Source organism: Lampris incognitus, chromosome 4 (genome assembly GCF_029633865.1).
Source record: "Lampris incognitus isolate fLamInc1 chromosome 4, fLamInc1.hap2, whole genome shotgun sequence".
In the NCBI taxonomy this organism is placed as follows: domain Eukaryota; kingdom Metazoa; phylum Chordata; class Actinopteri; order Lampriformes; family Lampridae; genus Lampris; species Lampris incognitus.
Genome location: NC_079214.1, coordinates 7601590 through 7624032, shown reverse-complemented (window position 1 = coordinate 7624032; position 22443 = coordinate 7601590). Strand labels below are relative to the sequence as shown.

At 44.2% G+C, this 22443-nt stretch overlaps 1 protein-coding gene across 1 annotated transcript in view; it reads left to right on the top strand.

Annotated features, from left to right (window-relative positions):
• Positions 1-22443, top strand: part of ppip5k1a (diphosphoinositol pentakisphosphate kinase 1a) — a 55084-nt gene that overhangs the window by 13117 nt on the left and 19524 nt on the right. Inside the window, exons 16-25 of the mRNA XM_056279200.1 lie at positions 990-1172; positions 4815-4956; positions 5986-6209; positions 7663-7790; positions 7924-8038; positions 8629-8736; positions 11691-11807; positions 11906-12046; positions 13887-13980; positions 15197-15322. Coding sequence (XP_056135175.1) covers positions 990-1172; positions 4815-4956; positions 5986-6209; positions 7663-7790; positions 7924-8038; positions 8629-8736; positions 11691-11807; positions 11906-12046; positions 13887-13980; positions 15197-15322 — 1378 coding nt within the window. The remainder of the gene's footprint in view (positions 1-989; positions 1173-4814; positions 4957-5985; positions 6210-7662; positions 7791-7923; positions 8039-8628; positions 8737-11690; positions 11808-11905; positions 12047-13886; positions 13981-15196; positions 15323-22443) is intronic.

Below are 22443 nucleotides of genomic sequence, written 5' to 3'. Positions count from 1 at the left end.
AGGCGTGACCATTAACTAGCGTTTCAATGCCCATCTGTACTATTCACAGATCGTTGGTTTGGGTCGTTATGCCACTGTATTGTGTATAAAGGTGGGGACACCTGCAGTCAGCTAGACTGAAGAGGTCACTTAGATGATGATGAAACGTCGTGGCCACATGAACTGATTCAACTTTCTTTGACTTCAGATCTGGTTTAGCTAGCCAAGTCTCTGGAAGCCACAGGATGTCACATGTTTTATTTCCAGCACTGTGCCCTACATGCAGGCCACACACGTTATGTGACACAACCCGGATCTTTGTATTTGGTTATTTACTGCTGCCATGTGCACCGTCAAAATGAACGGTTCCGGTGTGGCTTATTGCCAACAGACACTGCGTTGTGGATGCTGAGGTTTCCCTCTAAACCATGCAACCCACTGGCTGGAGTCTCTCTGGGCCGTCTTAGCCCATAGTAGCACCAGACAAAAGTCCCGTCGCTGGGGGCATCCGGGTAGCGTATCGGTCTATTCCATTGCTTACCAATGCAGGGATCGCCGGTTCAAATCCCCGAGTTACCTCCAGCATGGTCGCGCATTCCTACAGACACAATTGACCGTGTCTGCGGATGGGAAGCCGGATGTGGGGATGTGTCCTGGTCACTACACTAGCACCTCCTCTGGTCGGTCGGGGCGCCTGTTCAGGGGGGAGGGGGAACTGGGGGGAATAGCGTGATTCTACTTGCTACGTCACCCTGGTGAAACTCCTCGCTGTCAGGTGAAAAGAAGTGACTGGTGACTCCACATGTATCAGAGGAGGCATGTGGTAGTCTGCAGCCCTCCCCAGATCGACAGAGGGGGTGGAGCAGCGACTGGAACGGCTCAGAGGAGTAGGGTGATTGGCCGGGTGCAATTGGGGAGAGAAATCCACAAAAAAAAAAGGAGTCCCGGCGCTACTATGAGCATGTGTAAATTTGCATGTGATTTTGTGTGTGTGTGTGTGTGATTAATAGGGGCTGCTAGCGCTGGAGGGGGAGCTGACTCCCATATTGGTGCAGATGGTAAAGAGTGCCAACATGAATGGACTGCTTGACAGCGACAGTGATTCACTGAGCAGTTGTCAGCACCGCGTTAAAGCCCGCCTCCATGAGATCCTGCAGAAAGACCAGGACTTCACAGAGGAAGACTACGACAGGGTGAGTAACCTTCTCATTCACCAACACACAACACAGAATGTCAGTCTGCTGCCCCCCAAGGGCACCAGAGCCAGTACTCACTAGCGGTTGGCAAGCCCGTCGGGTCCCAACACGCTAAGTTGATTCGGGTCGGGATGTGCCTTTTTTTTTCTTTTTTTTTTTAATAGATGGGGCTCGGGTCGTACTCGGGCTCGTTTAACTTCCCATATATGTGCAGAGCACAAATAGGCCACTGTATGAAATACTGTTATATTTAGCATAAATATTTTACATATGCATGTACATGTGACAGCTGACCATGCCCTGTGTGTGTTTGCGTGTATCAGATAGAGCGCGTTTTAGTGAGAGCGATATTGGTGTTGGTCTGGGGTCAGGCTTTGTCGGCCTGGGCCCAGGCTAGGGCTTGAACACCATGGGCCAGGACGGGGCTAGGGCTGGAGTTTTTGGCCCATGCAGGGCTTTAATACTCACACAGACGCCAAGGTCAGAGTCCTGCACGGGTCTGACTTTGGAAATCCATTCCCACTCCAACCCTAAGCCGTGCAAAACCATGCCTGCCCTGCTACCCGTATATTTGATAAATCAACTCTTGCAAAGCACCCGACACATTAATTCAACACCCGCTACCCCACCCGGAAGTATCAAGAGGTCCATTTTCACAACATTTGCTGTTTTGCTGAGTGTCGGAACACCAGATGTTGATTTACTGAGTCAACGTAGATGCTGAGCAGCCGATCAACTTGGTAGATGCTCACCCAGTTTTGTATATTAAAGAATATATAGAGTACCACAGCATTAAACAAGATGTTTAATGCTTTGAGAGCTATAGGCTCCAGACTTAACTTACTCCTGCCTTTTTTTAATTTTTTTTTTTAAATCTTTTTCATATTAGCAAGACTGTCATAGCTCTCCTCTGATCGTCATCTGTGTTCTCTTTTTTGGTGGAGGCACTCACCATGACAACATATACATGGCTGCATACTGCGATCTGCTGTGTATTGTGTACCATCGCCGTTGACACCAGTTCCACAATGATGCACAATGACAACAGCCTTTCAATGGCAACGTGAAAATGCCACATTAGGTCTAAATGATTTCAAACAAGGGCGTTGGTAAATGTTCGTTAAAAGCTTAGAACGAGCTCCAGTTGCTGTGTGTAGCGTAGCTGCAGCACGTCTGACGTATGGGATTCATTGATTTGGTTTTGTAGGATGAGGCGAATGAAAGAGTAGAAAGAATGTTGAAAATAATTTTGGTTACTAGGGCTTTTTTTTTTTTTTTTTTTTTTTTTTTTTTTAGGCCCACGTCCATGCCCGCAAATTTTTTTGGGGGAGGGGATTTTCCCCCCCTTTTCTCCCCAATTGTATCCAGCCAATTACCCCGACTCTTCCGAGCTTTCCCGGTTGCTGCTCCAGCCCCTCTGCTGATCCGGGGAGGGTTGCAGACTACCACATGCCTCCTCTGATACATGTGGAGTCGCCAGCCGCTTCTTTTCACCTGACAGAGAAGTTTCACCAGGGGGACGTAGCACGTGGGAGGATCACACTATTCCCCCAATTTCCCCCCCCCCCCCCCCAGAGGAGGTGCTATTGCAACGACCGGGACACATACCCACATCCAGCTTCCCACCTGCAGACACGGCCAGTTGTGTCTGTAGGGATGCCTGACCAAGCCAGAGGTAACATGGGGATTCAAACTGGCGATCCCCGTGTTGGTAGGTAAAGGAATAGACTGTTACTCTACCCGGACGCCCCAGTGCCCGCAAATATAACCACAACAAAAACTTACCCATTAGCCGTATATTTTGTGGAAGTCCCATTCTGATGCAGGACTCTGGCCCAGGTTGAATGTTATAATACAGCTGAAGCACTTATAATCCAACTCTACCTAAAGTCAATCAAACTCTACATAAAATGAATCCAACTCTACATAAAATCAATCCAACTGTACATAAAATCAATCAAACTCTACATAAAATCAATCCAGCTCTGCATAAAATCAATCCAACTCTACATAAAATCAGTCAAACTCTACATAAACACTAATCAGCTTTACATGAGAGCAAGTATAAATACATAAAAAATGTTTTTACATGAATAAGAAGATAAACATACATCATACAAATGCACTACAAGTCTGACTCTGGAGAGATAAACTACAAATTATTGGAAATCGATTAGAAATGCCTATGCACCCTTGGAATGGCTGTGCTTAATATGGTTTAGCCATACATCCTGTTGTGCTTTGTGTAATGACGTGCATATTTAAACACCAGTTGTGTATGTGTGGGATTTGGGTTGTAGTAAAATTAGGTTGTAATATATATACACACACACAGAACAGCACTTCATGTTTATAATAACTGAGTCTTTAGGAGCGTCGACGCTGGACAGTAAGTACACATGTCAAGTACACATGTCGACTCAAGGCAAGATGTCGCCCATGTAAAGTTTATGTTCACATAATTAGGAGCGTTCTTCCTGAGTGTCAACTAGTGTTGGTGTGCTCTGGCCACACATTGTCATCAAGAGTAACCCAACTCTCATTTATCTGTAAAAAAAATCTTGTGAAATGTCAGATTGTCAACCGAGAATAAAAAGATTGTTGATGTTTTGCAAGTCAGTATTAAAGTTTTATAATATAACCTTGATGAATTAGCACAGCCAACATTGGGTCATTAATACACGAGGGTGATGTGCCTGCGTCCGGGTAACGTAGCGGTCTGTTCTGTTGCCTACCAACACGGGGATCGCTGGTTCAAATCCCCGTGTTACGTCGGGCGTCCCTGCAGACACAATTGGCCATGTCTGCAAGTGAGAAGCCGGATGTGGGTATGTGTCCTGGTCGCTGCACTAGCGCCTCCTCTGGTCAGTCGGGGACACCTGTTCGGGGGGGGGACTGGGGAGAATAGCGTGATCCTCCCACGCACCTCGTCCCCCTGGTGGAACTCCTCACTGTCAGGTGAAAAGACGCAGCTGGTGACTCCACATGTATCGGAGGAGGCATGTGGTAGTCTGCAGCCCTCTGCGGATCGGCAGAGGGGGATAAATTGGCCCAAAAAATGCAATTGGGGAGAAAAGGGGGGGAGATCCCCCCCCCCAAAAAAAATTATACATGCCTTAGTTTTTGATCCTGTGGCTTCAATTCCAGAAAAGTTGGCTATATTTGGATAGGGAAAGGAAATGACAGCTGCTGCCAAGTTTACCTTGAGCAAGGCATTTGCCCAACAACTCTGTCCCTCTTTCAGAGTTAATCAGTTTAAATTGTTATCCTCTGTCGCAGAGGTGCTGCTAGAATGAGAGCAGTGATTATTTTAGGAGCAGAGCAGAAGAGAGTCGGGCCTGACACCCTTTTGATCACATAGTGTTGGTTAATTGTGGTAATGAAAACAGAAAGGATTGTGTTCCTACAGCTAAATGTTCACTAAGGGTTTGCCTCCTTTGTTCTTTTGAAATGAATCGGCAAAGCGTCTCGTCTACAGCACTAATGTGTCCGCATTAGGAGCTTTAAGCCTCTGGAGCTCCTTCGTGATTTGAGAAGAGTCATAGTTCATTTGCTCTGAGTTCCTGTCGTTTCACCTTTATTCTATGCAGTTCATTCTGCAGGTTTCTGTTTGAATTCTTCTTTTCTTCCCCTTGATAGCTGGCCCCAACCTGCAGTGCCTCTCTTGTGAATTCTATGAAGATTGTCCAGAGTCCAGTGAAAACATGTGACCAGGTCTACAGGCTGGTCCAGAGCCTCACCTCCCAAATCCGCAAGAGGATGGAGAATCCCAAGTCTGCAGGTGGGGGTCATCTTCCACAAGGGTTAACCCTACGCCATACCCATTTCATTCAATTCAGGATTAATGGGAACTGGAAAAACCTTAGACTGGTCACCAGACCAATGAGTCCATCACAGGGACTCGTTGTGTAAACTGAGTGTGCGGACCAATCCACATTTGGCGACAATCTAGAGTCTCTAATCACCTGACATGTATGTCTGTGGACTGTGGGAGGAACCCCATCCAAACAAGTGCTGACCTCCCACCCCAGTGTGCACTCAAGGCTGGCTATAAGCTTTCAGTGGAATTAAAGTAATGGCTTTTTATTGATGAGTACTTTCATGTGGGATGTCTTGGTTGGTTTATAATCGGAAATTCTGAGAAATCTTAAATGTGTGCAAGTTAGACTGCTGTATGGATGTATTCAGCACCCCTCTGAAAAGAAAGCATTTCAAAAAATGTTCAGCCCTAATGTAGTGTTTGCATGACTGCATATTTAGCAGTTTTAGACCTGCGGTGGGATTATCTGTGATTGTGAAGAATAATGTCTGTGAATGTTCTCATTCATCCAGGTCATGGTTATCCAAAGGAGTTGAATCAAGTGCAACTGGACTTGGTATATATATATATATATATTTATACCATATATACCAAGTCTAGTTGCACTTGATTCATCTCCTTTGGATGTGAAGAATAATATTGTGTTTTAGATTGATGTGGCCCTCAGGTGGCCCTCGTGTTTTCCTAGCTGTCAGCATACATCCTGATAAAATTCACCAAAATATTTAAATTAAGTGAGGACATTGTGATCTATGAAATGTAGTAAATTATGAAATGGAGACTGAAGGAAGAAAAAAAAACAGAAATAGAGACTGAGACTGATCCTAGATCTCTCGGTAGACAACAAAATCCACTGAAAGAAAAGGTCCCAGCAGGGTCACACACTTTGACATAAACTATATATGAAGGACACAGGGAAACCCAAAATCTGGCTCCTGTAAATGTTCACACATCCTTCCTTTCTCCTGTCGATCCTCCTGTCTGCTGTAGACCTACAGCTCTACCACAGTGAGACCTTGGAGCTGATGCTCCAGCGCTGGACCAAACTGGAGAGAGACTTCCGCATGAAGAGCGGACGATATGACATCAGCAAGATCCCCGACATCTATGACTGTGTGAAGTACGATGTCATCCACAATGCCTCGCTGGGCCTGGAGGACACGCTGGAGCTCTTCAGGCTGTCCCGCGCCCTGGCTGATGTGGTCATACCTCAGGTCAGCTGGAAGGGAGGGGTGGATGTAGGGGTGGGCGATACGATATGAACAAAAATTGATATTGCAATATTTTCCTCTATCTTGACAATAACATATCACTATATACAAGATAAAATTCTGAAATAATAGATGACTGAGGATTTATTCTAACTTTAAATAACAGCAGATGAAAAACATGGTGCAAAGACAACAGAAGTATATAAATTGAAAAAAATAAAATATAAAACTGAATAAAATATATCAAGTACTCGAGGTAAATAAAATAAAAACTATCATTGCTGCATGGAAAATAAATTTTATTCCTCTGTTAAAAGTGCTGCTCTCTTTACAGCATAACTGTTGTGATCATTCACAACTGGTGCTAACTACAACCTTCTCAGCACCAACCTAGCGCATAAACCACTGAAGTGCAATGACAATCCAGAAAACAATGTGTAATTATTACTGTTTCAGGAAAAAAACGTTCTCCTTTTGCTTTTTTTTATGTTTTGTTGTTGATTTTAAATGATTATCAAGTATTTATGAAATATGGGTAACATCGTAATGACTCCCACTTACTAGGCATGTGTAACCAGGTTAAAATTAACGTTTTTATTTTATTTTGTTTGAGTATGAAATATCACCAAATCCTGTCTGTGTGCTGTGATTTGTGTTTACTACATTTTATTTTAAGTCATTATTTACTTTTATGTATGTTTTCCAACGACCGTCATATACGTGTACTGTCGCTTTAAGAGAGAGGTCTTGTGGGTACACGGAAGAGGGAACGCGGGAGAGGCCATTTTTGTTTTGTGGGAGAAGTCTCAAGCAGCAATCGAGCCGAGCCACGCGTGTTTCTTACCGTAGCACAGTTTTGCTGGTTGAGGAGAACGTAACCTTGAGTATCCCTGTAAGAAGATACTGCAAGCTGTGGGATAAAATACTTGTTTATCCTTTCTTACATCGGAGTCCCGTGGACGGTTTCTACTTCTAACGCACACGAGTGGAGTCCGGGCAGTGGTTGAACTTCGACCCCCACATCCGTAAGAAACACCGCTCCCGCTGGAGGACTGGACGGTTGTCGAAGGGTTTGAAACCAAAATTAAATGGCAAGGTGGGCCAAATAGAGTCCTGTGTGTCCCCGCTCCTTCCTTGATCATGATGATGATGATGATGATGAGAGACTGAGGGCCCCCCACAACACCTGGGACCCCACCCAACTAGAACACAACGCAGAGCTAACGATGAGAGTGACGGGCGTGCAGCAGGCTGACCAGCATAGAACACCATAGGACTGCCCCCGTTACACATGTTGAGTCATAAACACTTGATACCATTACTGCCCGAGGCCAACTCTCCCTGAATTACTATCTCAGAAACCTGTGGAAACAGGAATTTATCTTACCAAAAAGTTATCAAAACACTGAAAGAGTCTTCTCAGTAATCTTACATTTACTGTTTTGTTCTTTGTCAGGAATATGGCATTAACAAGGTGGAGAAGCTGGACATAGCCTATGCCTACTGCCTCCCACTGATCAGAAAGATCCAGATGGACCTCCAGAGAACACATGAGGATGAATCGGTCAACAAGTTACACCCTCTGTGAGTCTGACATGGGCTCCCCCAACCTTTCCCTTAAACACATTACAATAGGTAGAGTTCTACATTTCTGAGAGGGAATTAAGATGCAGTTTTTGAGGTGGTTGGCGGTGGTGTTTTTATGTCGTATTTCCAGGTACTCTCGAGGAGTGTTGTCGCCCGGGCGCCATGTCAGAACACGTTTATATTTCACCAGCGAGAGTCACGTGCACTCTCTGCTCAGCATCTTCCGCTACGGAGGCCTGCTGGACGTAAGCACTGAAACCATCTTCTCACTGAAGCACCTGGTCACACAGATAATACAGACGATTTGGTTTTCCTTTTCGCTAACCAGTTAAAACATGTCAGCCATATATATGGTCTTGAACATGAAGATGTCCTAGCTCAAAGCTCCAGCTATAGACCTGTGTCACCAGTCCCCGTTCCAACATTAATTTCCTGCATCTCCTCAGAGAGAGAAAGAAAACAGTGATTTTAAAAGGTTTTGACTTTTTCAACACCTCTTTGGAATTCTTCTGTCGGAATATGATCTGAAAATTACCCTTCAGTCATAAAAGGAAGTCAGGACTGAAACTCACTGGTACCAGTTTAACCAGTACTGTTGACGACACAGCTGTGAAGGACCCATTTTATACAAATATAGCATGAAGTAGCAATGTTGTCACTTCTGATTTCTGTTTTTAAGAGGTCGTTTTAACTTATATTGTGATTTCCCTGGGCCAGCACCTGGCTCTAACAAACACACAGTAAAATCTGAAGTTGTGTGTTTGCTTGTGCGTTTATGCATACCTGTGTGTGTGCGTATATAATATATGTTTGTGCATGTGCACGTGTGTACCAGGAGGAGAAGGACCAGCAGTGGAGGCGGGCCATGGATTACCTCAGCGCCGTCTCTGAGCTCAACTACATGACTCAGATAGTGATCATGCTGTATGAGGACAACGATAAGGTACTGGGCCATTTTTCATTCGTTCAACCTTTATTTAGACTCGGAAATATATTGAGGTAGAGAGCTCATTTACAATATAGCCGAGCAAAAAATAAAAATAAACGACACATTCTAGGCACCAAGAAACGCAGATAAGATACTTAGATTAAAAAAAAAAGGTGATTAAAAATTGAGAAATGATAATAAAAAAAAAAGGTAAAATACTAACATATTAAAACCTTCAAAAATAAATAAAGCAATTTAAAATTTACAACAAACGAGTCAGCTAAAAACAAGAACAGCTGGAAATGAAATGAAAAATTGTAATTGGCCTAAGGATGAAAATGAGGTAAGTTTTAGAATGTTCTGCATGTTATTCCAGGTTGCAGGTGCACAGTGCAAAAAACTGGATTTTTCCAAGCTCAGTAATCTAATAATTTAAGCATGTTTGATAAGGGCTCACATTAAAAGAAAGCAATGAAATGATGCTGGGGGTAGTAAAACCAGTAAGGGCCTTACAAATAAATAAAAAAAGCCTAGTATTTATCGCGCCTTACAGAGAGAGAGGGCTACCCAACCTTAGCATACAGCTCACAATGATGAGTATTATAATCATCACCAGTAATAAATCTTAGTGCAGAGTGATAAACAGTGTCCAAGGGCTTCAGGGTCACAGCTGAAGCATGCGTGTGGAAAATGTGACCATAATCCAATACTGATAGAAAAGTTGCCACAACAAGCGTCCTTCTACAATGCAGAGGAAACATGTTTTATTCCTATAAAAGAAACTTGTTTTTTTCCTTAATTTTCTTACCAGATTAGTCACATGATATTAGAGTTTATCTTCTCATCAATCCAAATTCCAAGATATTTGTATTCTGTGAATCTTTCAATATTTGTACCATTTTTAGTAGCGATGAAGAGATTATCATAATATTTTTGACTCTGGTGAATAACATGAATTTAGTTTTATCAGCATTAGGAACTAATTTATGGTTATTGAGTGCAACTCGAAAATCAGTAAAGCAGTGCTGAAGAGATTTAACAGCAGGATGTACAACATCAGTTTTGCAGTGCAAAATTGTATCATCAGCATAAAGATGAATATTACTACAGAAGAAACAATGTCATCTATATACAGAGTGAACTGAATAGGTCCCACGATTGACCCTTGAGGTACACCTTTTGTAATATACACAAACTCAGATTTAACATTTCTAATAGCCACATACTGTTGTCTGTCCATGTCTGTCTACTGTTGTCTGTTGCTCCATTGCCTTTATGTAAAGAGAATTACATAAGCAGCCTTCCGCACCGTAGGAACTGTACCAGTTAAAGCTGAAAGGTTAAAAATATATGTTGTGTAGCTGACTACGGTTGGAGTGGCAAGCTTTAAACGGTATTGGTCAAATTAATCCTCACCAACCAATTTCTTTGTCTACAGCTTGTAATGCATTGGCAACGTCACTAGAAGAGAACAGCTTTAATGTAAAACGAGGCCTTTGCGTTTACCTGGGTGTCAGGATCAATAGCAGACAGAGAGGGTCCTGTATAAGTTTCATGAAACGGTTACCAGCAGATATAAAATGTTTATTAAAAGCTACACAAATCTCTTTATGGTCTGAAATTGAAGACCCATCAGCTGTGGCAAGAGAATTTTGCTGGATTTGAATACACTTTGGTGATTTTGGTGATTTGAATACACTTTGGTAACACAAATAAAAATTAGATTTTCTTATTCAGGATGTGCATTTGTTTCTAGGCTGCCTAAAAGCAAGCCAGTGACCGGGATCCCCAGTACACCTGGCGAGAGTCCAGGCTTTAGTTCTCTCTAAGTAAAAAGGATATTTCTGCTGAGAACCGGGAACTTGACCTATTCTATATTCTATATTTTTTTAAAAGGTGCATGCTTATCAGCTACTGAATTAAGACTTACAAAACTGGTCAAGAGCTAATTCAACATCTGGGATTTTATCAGTATCATGAAGTTCATTCAAGAAGGCCTGTTCATCAAACTGTTTGAAATTCCGTCTAATCACCATACGTAGACATAGTTTTTATTTCATCCTCGTATTTCTAACACAAGCTATTACATAATGATCACTAAAACCGTGCTCCAAGACTCTAGAGTCTGTTTTTTCCTTTCTATTTGTTAAAATTTAGTCAATCAGAGGTGACTTAGAGTGGCGTTTTAAGTTTGGCCTGGTAGGGTCAGTTTAGCTATGAAAGATTAATATTGCCACAGACCTCTTAAAAAATCAGCAGCAGAACTCAACCAGTTTAAGTTAAAATCACCTAGAATAATCAACAAGATCAGCTATCTTGTCAGTAGCTGAGGTGGAAGCAGAAGGTCTGTACACTCCAACCACAATATCAGAATTATTTTTTGTAATACAGTCTTAATCGATGATCATAATCGATGGATTATACAAAACACTAGTTGACATGTAAGAACTATGACAGTTAAAAACAATTCACAAAGACCTCTGTACCTCTATCCATTTTTTAATGTGTTGTGATAAGGCGGTTTGCATCCATCGTCATGGTGCATTGCCTCCACCTACCTCACACTATTTTTTGCGTAGCCAACTTTATGTTTCAACCCAGTTGATGGAGATGCACCGAATTCACGTTTTATTTTTTACACCTTCACGAAAGTTTGTTTAAATTTTCTTGCTCATTGTGTGGAAGCTTAGCTAGCTGCACCAACGCTTTTACACTGTGGTCAATCAGTGATTTTGTGCCCACGTAGAAATATAAACTCATCCACTTTGCGATAGCACAGTACTTCTATTGTGGGTGTTTAACTATTTCCACCATTTTTGTTCAAGTAGTCGTTATTTAGCAACGCATACTCAAGAAGCCAGACATTTGATCAGTGCAGGTTTCCCGGTCTCTATTAACTGTTTATCAAGGTGTGAAGAAGCTCAACAGCTCAGATGCTAACACCTAGCCTCTCCCTCGTCCCTTCACAGGATATCATGTCCGAGGAACGCTTCCATGTAGAGCTCCACTTCAGCCCAGGGGTCAAAGGCGTGGAGGAGGAGGAGAATGCCCCGACCGGCTTCGGGTTTCGACCCGCCTCTGCAGAGGTACCGGTCCAAATGCCCGCTAAAAGTTTTTTTTACTCCACATTTACCTGTTTATGGTTCTGCATCTCATCTTGTTTGTTGGTGTTCAATCTGTCCAGAACGGGCAGAAACAGACCGACCCGGGTAGCCTGGAGGACCTGTCACGCGACGAGACTGACCGGGCTGTCCCTCTGTCTGAGCCAATAAACATCCAGAAGAAGTCCCCATTAATTCGTAACCAAAAGACTGGCTCTATGGAGGTGAGGCTCAGAGAAAGTTAAAATAATGAACCAAAACTTCACAGCCCTGTTGATTTTTTTTATATATATATTTGTAACACCTTCCAAACTTACTCCATATTTCATTAAACTCACAAGTATTTTACTTATCTACTCATAAATGGTCACTAGTTAATGCAGTGTTTTATTAGCAAATAATTTTATATTTTATTAAGTTTTCAAAGTGCTTCACTGATCAATCATAGTAAGTAGAATTGCCTAGAATATAATTAAATTTGTCAGTCGAAAAGGACGAAACAATCGTATAATACAATAGAGTGAAGACATGACATCAAGGAAAGTCTCTAAAAATACTTTTTAATCAGGCCTTTTAATAGTGTACTGATCCTGTTAGCCTGCCTAATTACAAAGTGCAGGTTTTTTTGTGCCTTTTCCTAATCGCTTCTGCATGAAAGTCAGTGTCTCTTCTACTCTGTCGTTCATAAAGCAGATTTTTAGTTGTTACCTTGCGAATAATGTCATAGTTAAAGTTTAGTTGTAAAAGAAGTCCCACCAAGACACGGGGCGTTTCGTGCCCCAACCTGTTAATATAGCAACCTGTTTTCATGGTTTTATACCCGTATCGTGGTCATGGTTTTGTACCTGTATTGTGGTTTTATACCCACATCGTGGTTTATACCCGTATCGTGGTTTTATATCCGTATCATGGTTTTATACCCGTATCGTGCTTTTATACCCGTATCATGGTTTTTATACCGGTATCGTGGTTTTATACCCGTATCGTGGTTTTATATGGGTATCGTGGTTTTATACCTGTATCGTGGTTTTATACCCGTATCGTGGTTTTATATGGGTATCGTGGTTTTATACCTGTATCGTGGTTTTATACCCGTATCGTGGTTTTATACCTTTATCGTGGGACTTTTCCATTCTCGCCAGATTCTTTGAGCGTTGTTGGGGAAGGTGAAGGAGAAAGAAGTGAAGACACTATTAGATAGGGCAGTACCTTGCAGGCAGGTGCACACCAGCAAAATGTTGTTGAAACAGAAATGGAGGGGCGTCTGGGTAGTGTAGTGGTCTATTCCATTGCCAACAAACACGGGGATCGCCTGTTCGAATCCCCGTGTTACCTCTGGCTTGGTCGGGCGTCCCTACAGACACAATTGGCCGTGTCTGCAGGTATGTGTCCTGGTCGCTGCACTAGCGCCTCCTCTGGTTGGTCGGGGCGCCTGTTGGGGGGTTAGGGGGAACTGGGGGGAATAGCGTGATCCTCCCACACGCGAGGCAAGTGGTCGTCTGCAGCCCTCCCGGGATTGGCAGAGGGGGTGGAGCAGCGACTGGGACAGTTCGGAAGAGCAGGGTAATTGGACAGGTACAATTGGGAAGAAAGGGGGGGGGGGGGGTTTTAAAAAAGAAATAGAAATGGAGAAAAAGTTATGACGGCGCTAAATAACCTCACACTGGATGAATGTGGTCGTACTCAGCCGGTGGTGAAAATGCAACAGATGGTTATATTCTCTGTTTAATGTTTTGGCGTCGCTCAGTATTTCACTCTCGTGGCTTTGTGGTATGTGAGGAACCGGTGTTAGCCACTCAGACGGGTAGTTTCAGAGCACAGGAACCCAGAATTTGACAAGGGGGTCGGTTCAGACTTCTGGTTGAGGTTGACACTCAGACTAGGGTTATCTCTACTCAACCTTTATTTTGTCATTTTTATTCTGTTACATCTGTTCCATGTCCACACTCGATTTAGTTTTATTTAGATGTATGCCTGAAAGTGCGGAATAAACAAAAATATTATTGTTATTGTTATCATGAAAAGGTTTTGTGTGTGTCTGCATGTTTGTGACGCCCTCCACAGGTCCTATCGGAAACTTCGTCCTCCAAAATAGGCAGCTACCGCCTCTTCCCGTCCTGTTCCCGACAGTCTCCGGAGATGAAACAGAGCGGGCTCGGTAGGTGTCCCCTCCCGACAGCCGGGTTCACACATGACAGGAAGCGGGGTGGGAACAGCGATCCCAGTGCCCTCCTGAACCGGGAGGAACTGGGAAGTACTGTAAATGACACAGCACCGATGTCTGGAACATGAACAAACGTCATTCTGCTCTTATTTTTAAAGGTGGTTGTAGTTGAGATTTATTTCTGTTTTAGAATTACCTCCAACTTTCCATCAGGTTCTCATGGGACAATTCTCTGAAGTAATGTAATGAATATCTTGTTAACCTTCCTGACATTAATCCCCCCCCCCCACACACACACACACAGTAGTAATTTTTTATATATTTAGACCCATATTAAACTAGAAACAGACTGTTGAATGAATGAAGAGCTGAATCTCTGACCTCTTCTTTGAAAAGGAGAGTAAGTACCTTTTATCAAGTGTACGACTTTTTAAAGAAAGTTAATCTTTCAGTTTTCGGGTTTAAAACACAAAACTCAAATCTTCTTGGCGTTACATTTCACATGTGAGGCTTATGAACATAAAGATGCAGGCTCAACACAGATACGCTGTTGTACCAAAAGAAGATACGCTCCGGTATCGGTTTTTTTTCCACCGTGAAAGAAATCGAGCCTTCCATGTGCCAGAAATAGAATAAATCAAGCCACTTTGCTTTTATTTATGGTGGGTTTGGTATCAGATTGTGTTTGGTCTCAGATTTTAGTCTTGGATCAAATCTGTGATACCGATACTGCGTTTTAGCCCGGTATTGAGCTGATAACCAATATGGGTATGGATGCATCTCTGATTAAAAGGTCAGTTTGGGAGTGGAAGATAAGCAGCATGCTGTGACCCTGAACAGACTTTAGACCTGAGCCGAGTTACAGTTGGTATCTCACTTTCATGCTGACTCATCAGATAAACAGAGTCCCCCCGACACACACACACACACACACACACACACACACACACACACACACAAACCACACACATACTTACTTCTGTGACCATTGTGTCTCCATGTTTGAGTCCTGTCTTTTCGTGGAGGGCTCCTGAGAAAGAGTTCCATGAATCACATGACTTCCCTCAAGACCCCAGAGTATTTGACTCTCTCCCCCTCTCTCTCCCCCCCTTTCTCTCTCTCTCTCTCTGGTTAAATGAGGCAAGTACTGTTTGAATAACTGCATGTTGTGTAGCAGTCACTAACACACCCCTCCCCAACCCCCTCACAGGCTCTCAGTGTGCCGGTCTCTTCAGTACTACTGTCCTGGGGGGGTCCTCTAGTGCCCCCAACCTGCAGGACTACGCACGCACACACCGCAAAAAATTCTCCTCTGGCAGTCTGTCCTACAAAGACGGTATGTGTTTGACCTTTGACCCCCCCCCCCTAACAGTAGCTCATATAGAGCAAAAGAGATCAGTGTTATGTTCAACAGCCCCTTGTGGTATTTTAGAATGACATGTGTATGAGTGTTGTGGTCACACTTTAGTTACTGAATCCATTTTCCTAATTTTTGTTTGGCTAACGACGGCAAAATGTCAGGAGCGATTAGTATCAGAAATGTTCTGTTTACAACGGCTGTGATTTCCAAACAGTTTCCAGGACCTGTGTGTGTTCAGAGAGGAGCCCATGTGATGTTTGTGTTGGGTGGGTGGTCCAGGGGCTCATAGGGAGGTGAGAGAGAGAGTTTATTCAGACTTTCCTCTCCGAAGTGAAAACTCCCAACAAATGACATGTAGTGCTAAACTGCGTCAGCCCTCCTTCAAGCTGTTTGGCATGTCAAATGTCAGACATATTGTAGTCTTGCCCGTCTTTATTGACAGTTATCGCATCAAGTTTTCAACTAGCCTCAGTCATGTAAAATATTTTGGTTGATTAATCCTTTTTTTATGGCAGTTTTCACCAACAAGGTGAGCACAGCATCAGGTCAGAGGCGGTCTGATGGTCCGCTCTAGAATTAGTGGAAAACCGGTGGTGTTAACACTCAGGTTGTTGTGAAAAAATCTGCGAGTTTAGTCTTTATGACCTTGCTGTTTTCCAAGTAGTGCTCGGCGATATGGAAAATAATATCACCCGACTCATTGGGAAATGTCTACATATCTACATACATACATACTGATGAGTTAAAACATTATGACCACTCACAGGTAAACCAAATAATGTTGATCATCTCCAAACAAGGCCACAGGTCAAAGTTCAGGTAGATTAGATGGTAAACGAACAGTCAGTTCTCGTAGTCAACGTGTTGGATGCAGGAGACATGGGCAGGAGTAAAGACCTGAGAGTCTTTGACAAGGGCCAAGTTGTTATGGCCAGACAACTGGGTCATAGCATCTCTTGAAATGGCAAAGCAGTGGTGAGTACCTACCGACAGTGGTCCGAGGAGGGACAAACCACAATCTGGCGACAGGATATTGGGTGCCCAAGGCTCATCAATGCACAAGGGCAACGAAGCCTATCCCATCTGGTCTGAACTGACAGAAGGTCTACTGTGGCACAAGTCACAGCAAATTCTAATGATGGTTACGGGAAGAATGTCACTACACAGACCGGTCAGAGTCCCCATGATGACCCCCTGTCCACCGTCGAAAGCGCCTACAGTGGGCACGTGAGCATCAGAACTGGACCTTGGAGCAGTGGAAGAAGGTCGCCTGGTCCGATGAGTCTTGTTTTCCTTTAGATCATGTGGATGGCCGTGTATGTGTGCGCCGTTTACCTGGGGAAGTGATGGCACCAGGATGCACTGTTGGAAGACAACAAGCTGGTGGAGGCAGTGTGATGCTCTGGGCAATGTTCTAGTGGGAAACCCTGTGTCCAGCCACTCATGTGGACATCAATTTGATATATGCCACCTACCTAAACATCGTTGCAGACCACGTACACCCCTTCATGGCAACGGTATTCCCTGATGGCAGTGGCCTCTTTCAGCTGGATAGTGCGCCCAGCTACATTGCACACATTGTTCGGGAATGGTTTGAGGAACATGGTGTGATCAAGTTGTCGCCCTGGCCTCCACATTCTCCAGATCTCAATCCGATTTAGCATCTACCGGATGTGCTGGACCGACAAGTCTGATCCATGGCGGCTCCACCTCACAATTTACAGGCCTTGAAGGATCTGCTGCTAATGTTTTGGTGCCAGATACTGCCGGACACCTTGGGGGGTCTTGTCGAGTCCATGCCTCAGCGGATCGGCACTGATTTGGTGGCACACAGAAGACCAGCAGCATATTAGGCAGGTGGTCATAATGTTTTGGCTCATGTGTGTGTGTGTGAGTGTGTGTATGTGCGTGTGTGTGTGTGTGTGTGTGTGAAAAAATCAGGTTATATTTACATTTCAGGTTACGTTTAAAATCAGGTTACATTTTATAGTATTTTATAGTAACAGTATGTACCGTGTTATATGTATTATGTTTTTGAATACAAATACTATCCAGGTAACAAGCACTGTGGGACGGATTAGGTTTTGATTGTGATACAGGTGGGGAGGTCGGAGCAGAGACAGGCTGGCTGTAGATGTTGACATGGTGGATGAGGAGGGCAGTGTAAGGGTGACGCAGCAGAAAAGAAAGTCTAACAACACAAAAAAAGGTTCACGAGCAAAAAAGTGACAGTGCATGTGCAAAAATACCATGTTTGAGAATCCACCTGGGGTTCAAATAATACTCCGATATTTCACGCCTCATTGTGTCAGAACCTTTAGGTAACTTTAGGTAATTTCAGACTCTCACAATCATTAACTTAGTGTTGTCTATCAATATTCATGCACGGATAACTATCAGACCAACATCTTAACTCAACTGAATGAGCCAAAGGCCCCCTCAGCCCCGGCTAAATACCACAGAACTAAACTCAGGTCCATCAGCCTGTCAACTTCCCCTTGACCCCGTCGACTGTTTCATCACCATGTTTCCACGTTTGTTTGCTTTTCGTCACCCATGGCCTGAAATATGTTCTGCATCTCCCCATAAACTCACTGAATCCTCAGATCTGTGTACCAACAAGGCGGTGGGACTCCACTCAGTAGATTCAGCTCAGCTTGAGTGAATTCCGTCAAGGTTTCAGTCGAGCTCGTTCTGAGCGATGTTCTAGGTTTCAAAGGCACTGGGATGCACCATAATCTGCAATTAAGAGGAAAAAAACTTAAAACTCATTTGCTCCGGGGTGTCTGGGTGGCGGTCTATTCTGTTGCCTACCAACACGGGGATCGCCAGTTCGAATCCCCATCTTACCTCTGCCTTGGTCGGGCGTCCCTACAGACACAGCTGGCCGTGTCTGCGGGTGGCTAACCAGATGTGGGTGTGTGTCCTGGTCGCTGCGCTAGCGCCTCCTCTGGTCGGTCAGGGCACCTGTTCGGGGAGGAGGGGGAACTGGGGGGAATAGCGTGATCTTCCCACCCGCTACGTCCCCCTGGTGAAACTCTTCACTGTCAGGTGAAAAGAAGCAGCTGGCAACTCCACATGTATCAGAGGAGGCATGTGGTAGTCTGCAGCCTCCCCGGATCGGCAGAGGGGGTGGAGCAGCGACCGGGACGGCTCGGAAAATAGGCTAATTGGTGAAGTACAACTGGGGAAAAAAGCCACACACAAAAAAATAACGTATTTGCTCTGAAGTTTACAGTGTGTTGAAAGTGTTTGGTTAGATATGTCAGCTTTACAGTATGTCACGGGTTAATATAAATCTAGAACATTCCTCATCCTTTTGACTGGATTCCTACAACATGGCTGTCGTGTTTTAGTTGCAGAAGGCCTTCACGGATTTGACAGTCTGGACGTGGTGTGTATGTATGTAAGCTGAGTCCAGAATCTACGGCCGTAGCTTAGCTGAGATATTCATCAAGAATTTCCACAATTAGTTGTGGCTTCAATTATTCAAACAACGACATTTAATTCAGACTCAAGTGTGGCACGGGCATCAAACCTCTCCGGCTCCACCGTTTAGTTTTGAGGCATGGCATCCACTACGGGGCCATATCGTCCACTAGGGGTCAGTGTCATTCAGCGCCTGTGTACATCCAGCAGCTGTTCTCTTGGTTGTGCAGTATCTCACGTGAAGTCTCAACGTTGTTTTCATCCTCCATCTTGTCATGCCTCTCATTCTCAACAACCAAGAGAAGCAATGAGGGGATCTTGTGCCACAGCACCATCTAACGGAGTTGGGCTGACATTGATGGCTAAGTTCTAACTGTGTGTGTGTGTGTGTGTGTGTGTGTGTGTGTGTGTGTGTGTGTGTGTGTGTGTGTGTTGCTTCGGAATAGAGGACCTCCAGCCTTAAGCTGGTCTCAGGTTTAAAGGACTCTGTACTGTGTGTGTTACAGTAGATAACGCAGAGGCTGAACAGCCTGACCGATTTCTTCCGGACTCTTTCGCATCGTGCCAAAGCGCTGTGAGCTCAGGACGCGAGCATGAGGAAGAAACTAGACAGAGAGATACACCTGCATATCACACTTGCTGTCTGAACAACCTTTTCTCCCATTCTTTTGTTTCATATCTAATTTTAAACCATTTCCTTTTATTTTATCATCTGAAGAGATTTCATGCATGTGAAGCCCTCAAGACCTCCTCGATTTGGGTTTGTCCATACCAGTCTGTTAGGGTTTCTCCAGGATCAAAGGCTAATACCTGGCGTCCGGGTGGCGTGGCGGTCTATTCCGTTGCCTACCAACATGGGGATCGGCGGTTCGAATCCTCGTGTTACCTCCAGCTTGGTCGGGCGTCCCTACGGACGCAATCGGCCATGTCTGCAGGTGGGAAGCCGGATGTGGGTATGTGTCCTGGTCGCTGCACTAGCGCCTCCCCTGGTCGGTCGGGGCACCTGTTTGGGGGGGTGGGGGACTGGGGTGAATAGCGTGATCCTCCCACGCGCTACGTCCCCCTGGCGAAACTCCTCACTGTCAGGTGAAAAGAAGCAGCTGGCGACTCCACATGTATGGGAGGAGGCATGTGGTAGTCTGCAGCCCTCCCCGGATCGGCAGAGGGGGTGGAGCAGAGACTGGGACGGCTCGGGAGAGTGGGGTAATTGGCCAAGTACAATTGGGGAGAAAATCCACAAAACAAAAAAAAAAGGCTAATACCAGTCCTCTTATCCTCAAAGCCCCTTGTTTGTGTCGTAGATGGTCCTCTCCTGACCGCAGTACTGTTGCGTACATGACAGAAAAGAACAGGAATTGATTGACAGGCTGTTATTAGTTGCTGTGGCTCATGGTAACACCAGTGAACTCTTCTTATTTCCTCAGACTTGTTGTCTATGCCGGCAGTTAAACGATTTTCTGTGTCGTTTGCAAAGCATCCGACTAATGGTACGTCTGCTTCTTTCAAGTTTTCTTCCACCTCTCCACATCCCCCTCTCCTGCATGTCTGAAAACGTTCTCTTTTAGACCTTCTGGGGTTTATGTCACTCTTGTCACCTCCATGGACCTCCACAGCATCTCGGGTTTTCAGTCTTATTTTAAATTTTGGATTTTTTTTTTTTCCGTCAACCCATATACGCTTGGACTCTTTTTACTTTTGTAACACTTCCCACTGCCCACATTGTGTTTGTAACCAGGGTTCCCACTGCTCAGAAAAGTCAGAGAGGGGTTTTCTTAACAGGGGGGCTGTAGGAGAACGCCCAGTCAAACTCCCATTTTGGTTTTCACAAAGACCTTACAGAGGAAGGTACCAGAATCTAACATTGACTTTTCACCCAATTTCACAGCATTTCACATCAGCTGGTGAAGTTCTCCGCTCCTCTTAACATCTGACATTTCAGTAACGAGACAAAATCGCCAAGGCTCATCATTGGCGCCGTTTGTCTAAATCCAAAGGCTGACAGATTTTCTCTGTGGTTAATCTGAAGTAAAAGTGTCACAAATTCTAATTCTGAATATCTTCTGATGATAAATAACAGAATGTGTAAGCCCGAGCTGCCTTTGGCCCGGTTCTAGCCACTTGACCTTTCATCCCTTTTTTTACGAATGATTCTTTGCTTGAAGGAAGAAAAGGAAAAAATAACCCAACAAGAAGGAAGAAGTCAGGGTGAGCCGTGAGAATGTTCTGGAGTTGTCTGTTGAACAACGGGTGGGAACCCTGCGTAACATCCTGCATAAAGCATAACCGTGTCACCATCACCCAGTCCAGTGGATAGATGTTTTAAAACAACTGTTTAAGATGTGTACATGTTGACCATCACTGTTTAGGATGTGAATTGAAGCCATCTGTGAAAGCACCGCAAACCAGTGTTTAACCCTTCCCCATCCACTTCCGACTGTTAACCTCCTCTATTCTCTCTGGCTCCTGCCAGCCACGGGCTGATCTTTGGGTGATTTGGGTTGCAGAATAAGTTGGATCCGTGTTTACTGACAAACGGGGAAAAGGGTTAAAACATTTTTTTTTCTTTTGTCCCATCACCTATGTACGTCTGTCATGATCTGAACAGGCTTTGCTTGGAGGAGGACACACGCTCTCAGATGTTTTCAGAGCACAATTGTGGATGTCTTGATCCAAACAAGTTGACAGCATTTCTAAGATCCTGTGGTTGTATGGTGATGTCAAAAACCGTGTACCGTATATATTTGTAAATGTTAAGCATACTTTTATGACCTTACTTAAAGCTGCTACAAGGAGTTGGTCACTGATTCAGTCTGAAATTTTGATGCATTTACATGATTGACATAATCAAATGAGGTCATCAGCAAGAAGGTTACATGTTGCAGCATAACGATTCCATTTGCTTGTCTTTGGATCAGATTTACACCAAAATCTGACAATTTACCGCACACAACCACATAGCCACAATTAGAGATACATTACCTCATCTCTGGAATGACCAAGGCCATCATTTTGACTGTTTTGGATTTTCAAAAGTTTGATAACTTTATCGGGGGGAAAAGATACAGACCTGCCGCTCCCTGAATGCTCTTAAAATTGCATATATTTGCATTAAAATGAGTTTTAGATCAATCGCACAAAAAAAAGTCACAGAGTTCATTGCTCTGTCCTAGAAACACACCAGCATTCTCCAGTGTAGAGTAACGGTCTAAACTTGATTTTTGATAATTTCCAACATGTCTGGTTACAGACGCCATTTCAGACATGCCATGACTACCACCGAGGTGTTGCAGTAATTACAGGTGTTGGACAGCAGCCATTTCAAATTGTTTCAAAATAGTATAAAAGTTGTTAAAATGTTAATTTTGGTGTCACTTACTTTCTTAACAGACATACTAATGTATGCAATGCATTAATATCTCAATTGGGTATTAATTCATTCATTCATCTTCAGCTGCTTCTCCGGGGTAGGGTTGCGGTGACAGCAAGCTAAGTAGGGCACTCCAGACGTCCCTCTCCCCAGCAACGCCCTCCAGCTCCTCCTGGGGGATCCCAAGGTGTTCCCAGGCCAGATTGGACATGGAGTCCCACCAGCGAGTTCTGGGTCTACCCTGGGGTCTCCTCTCTGTTGGCCGTGCCTGGAAAACCTCCAAAGGAAGGTGCCCAGGAGG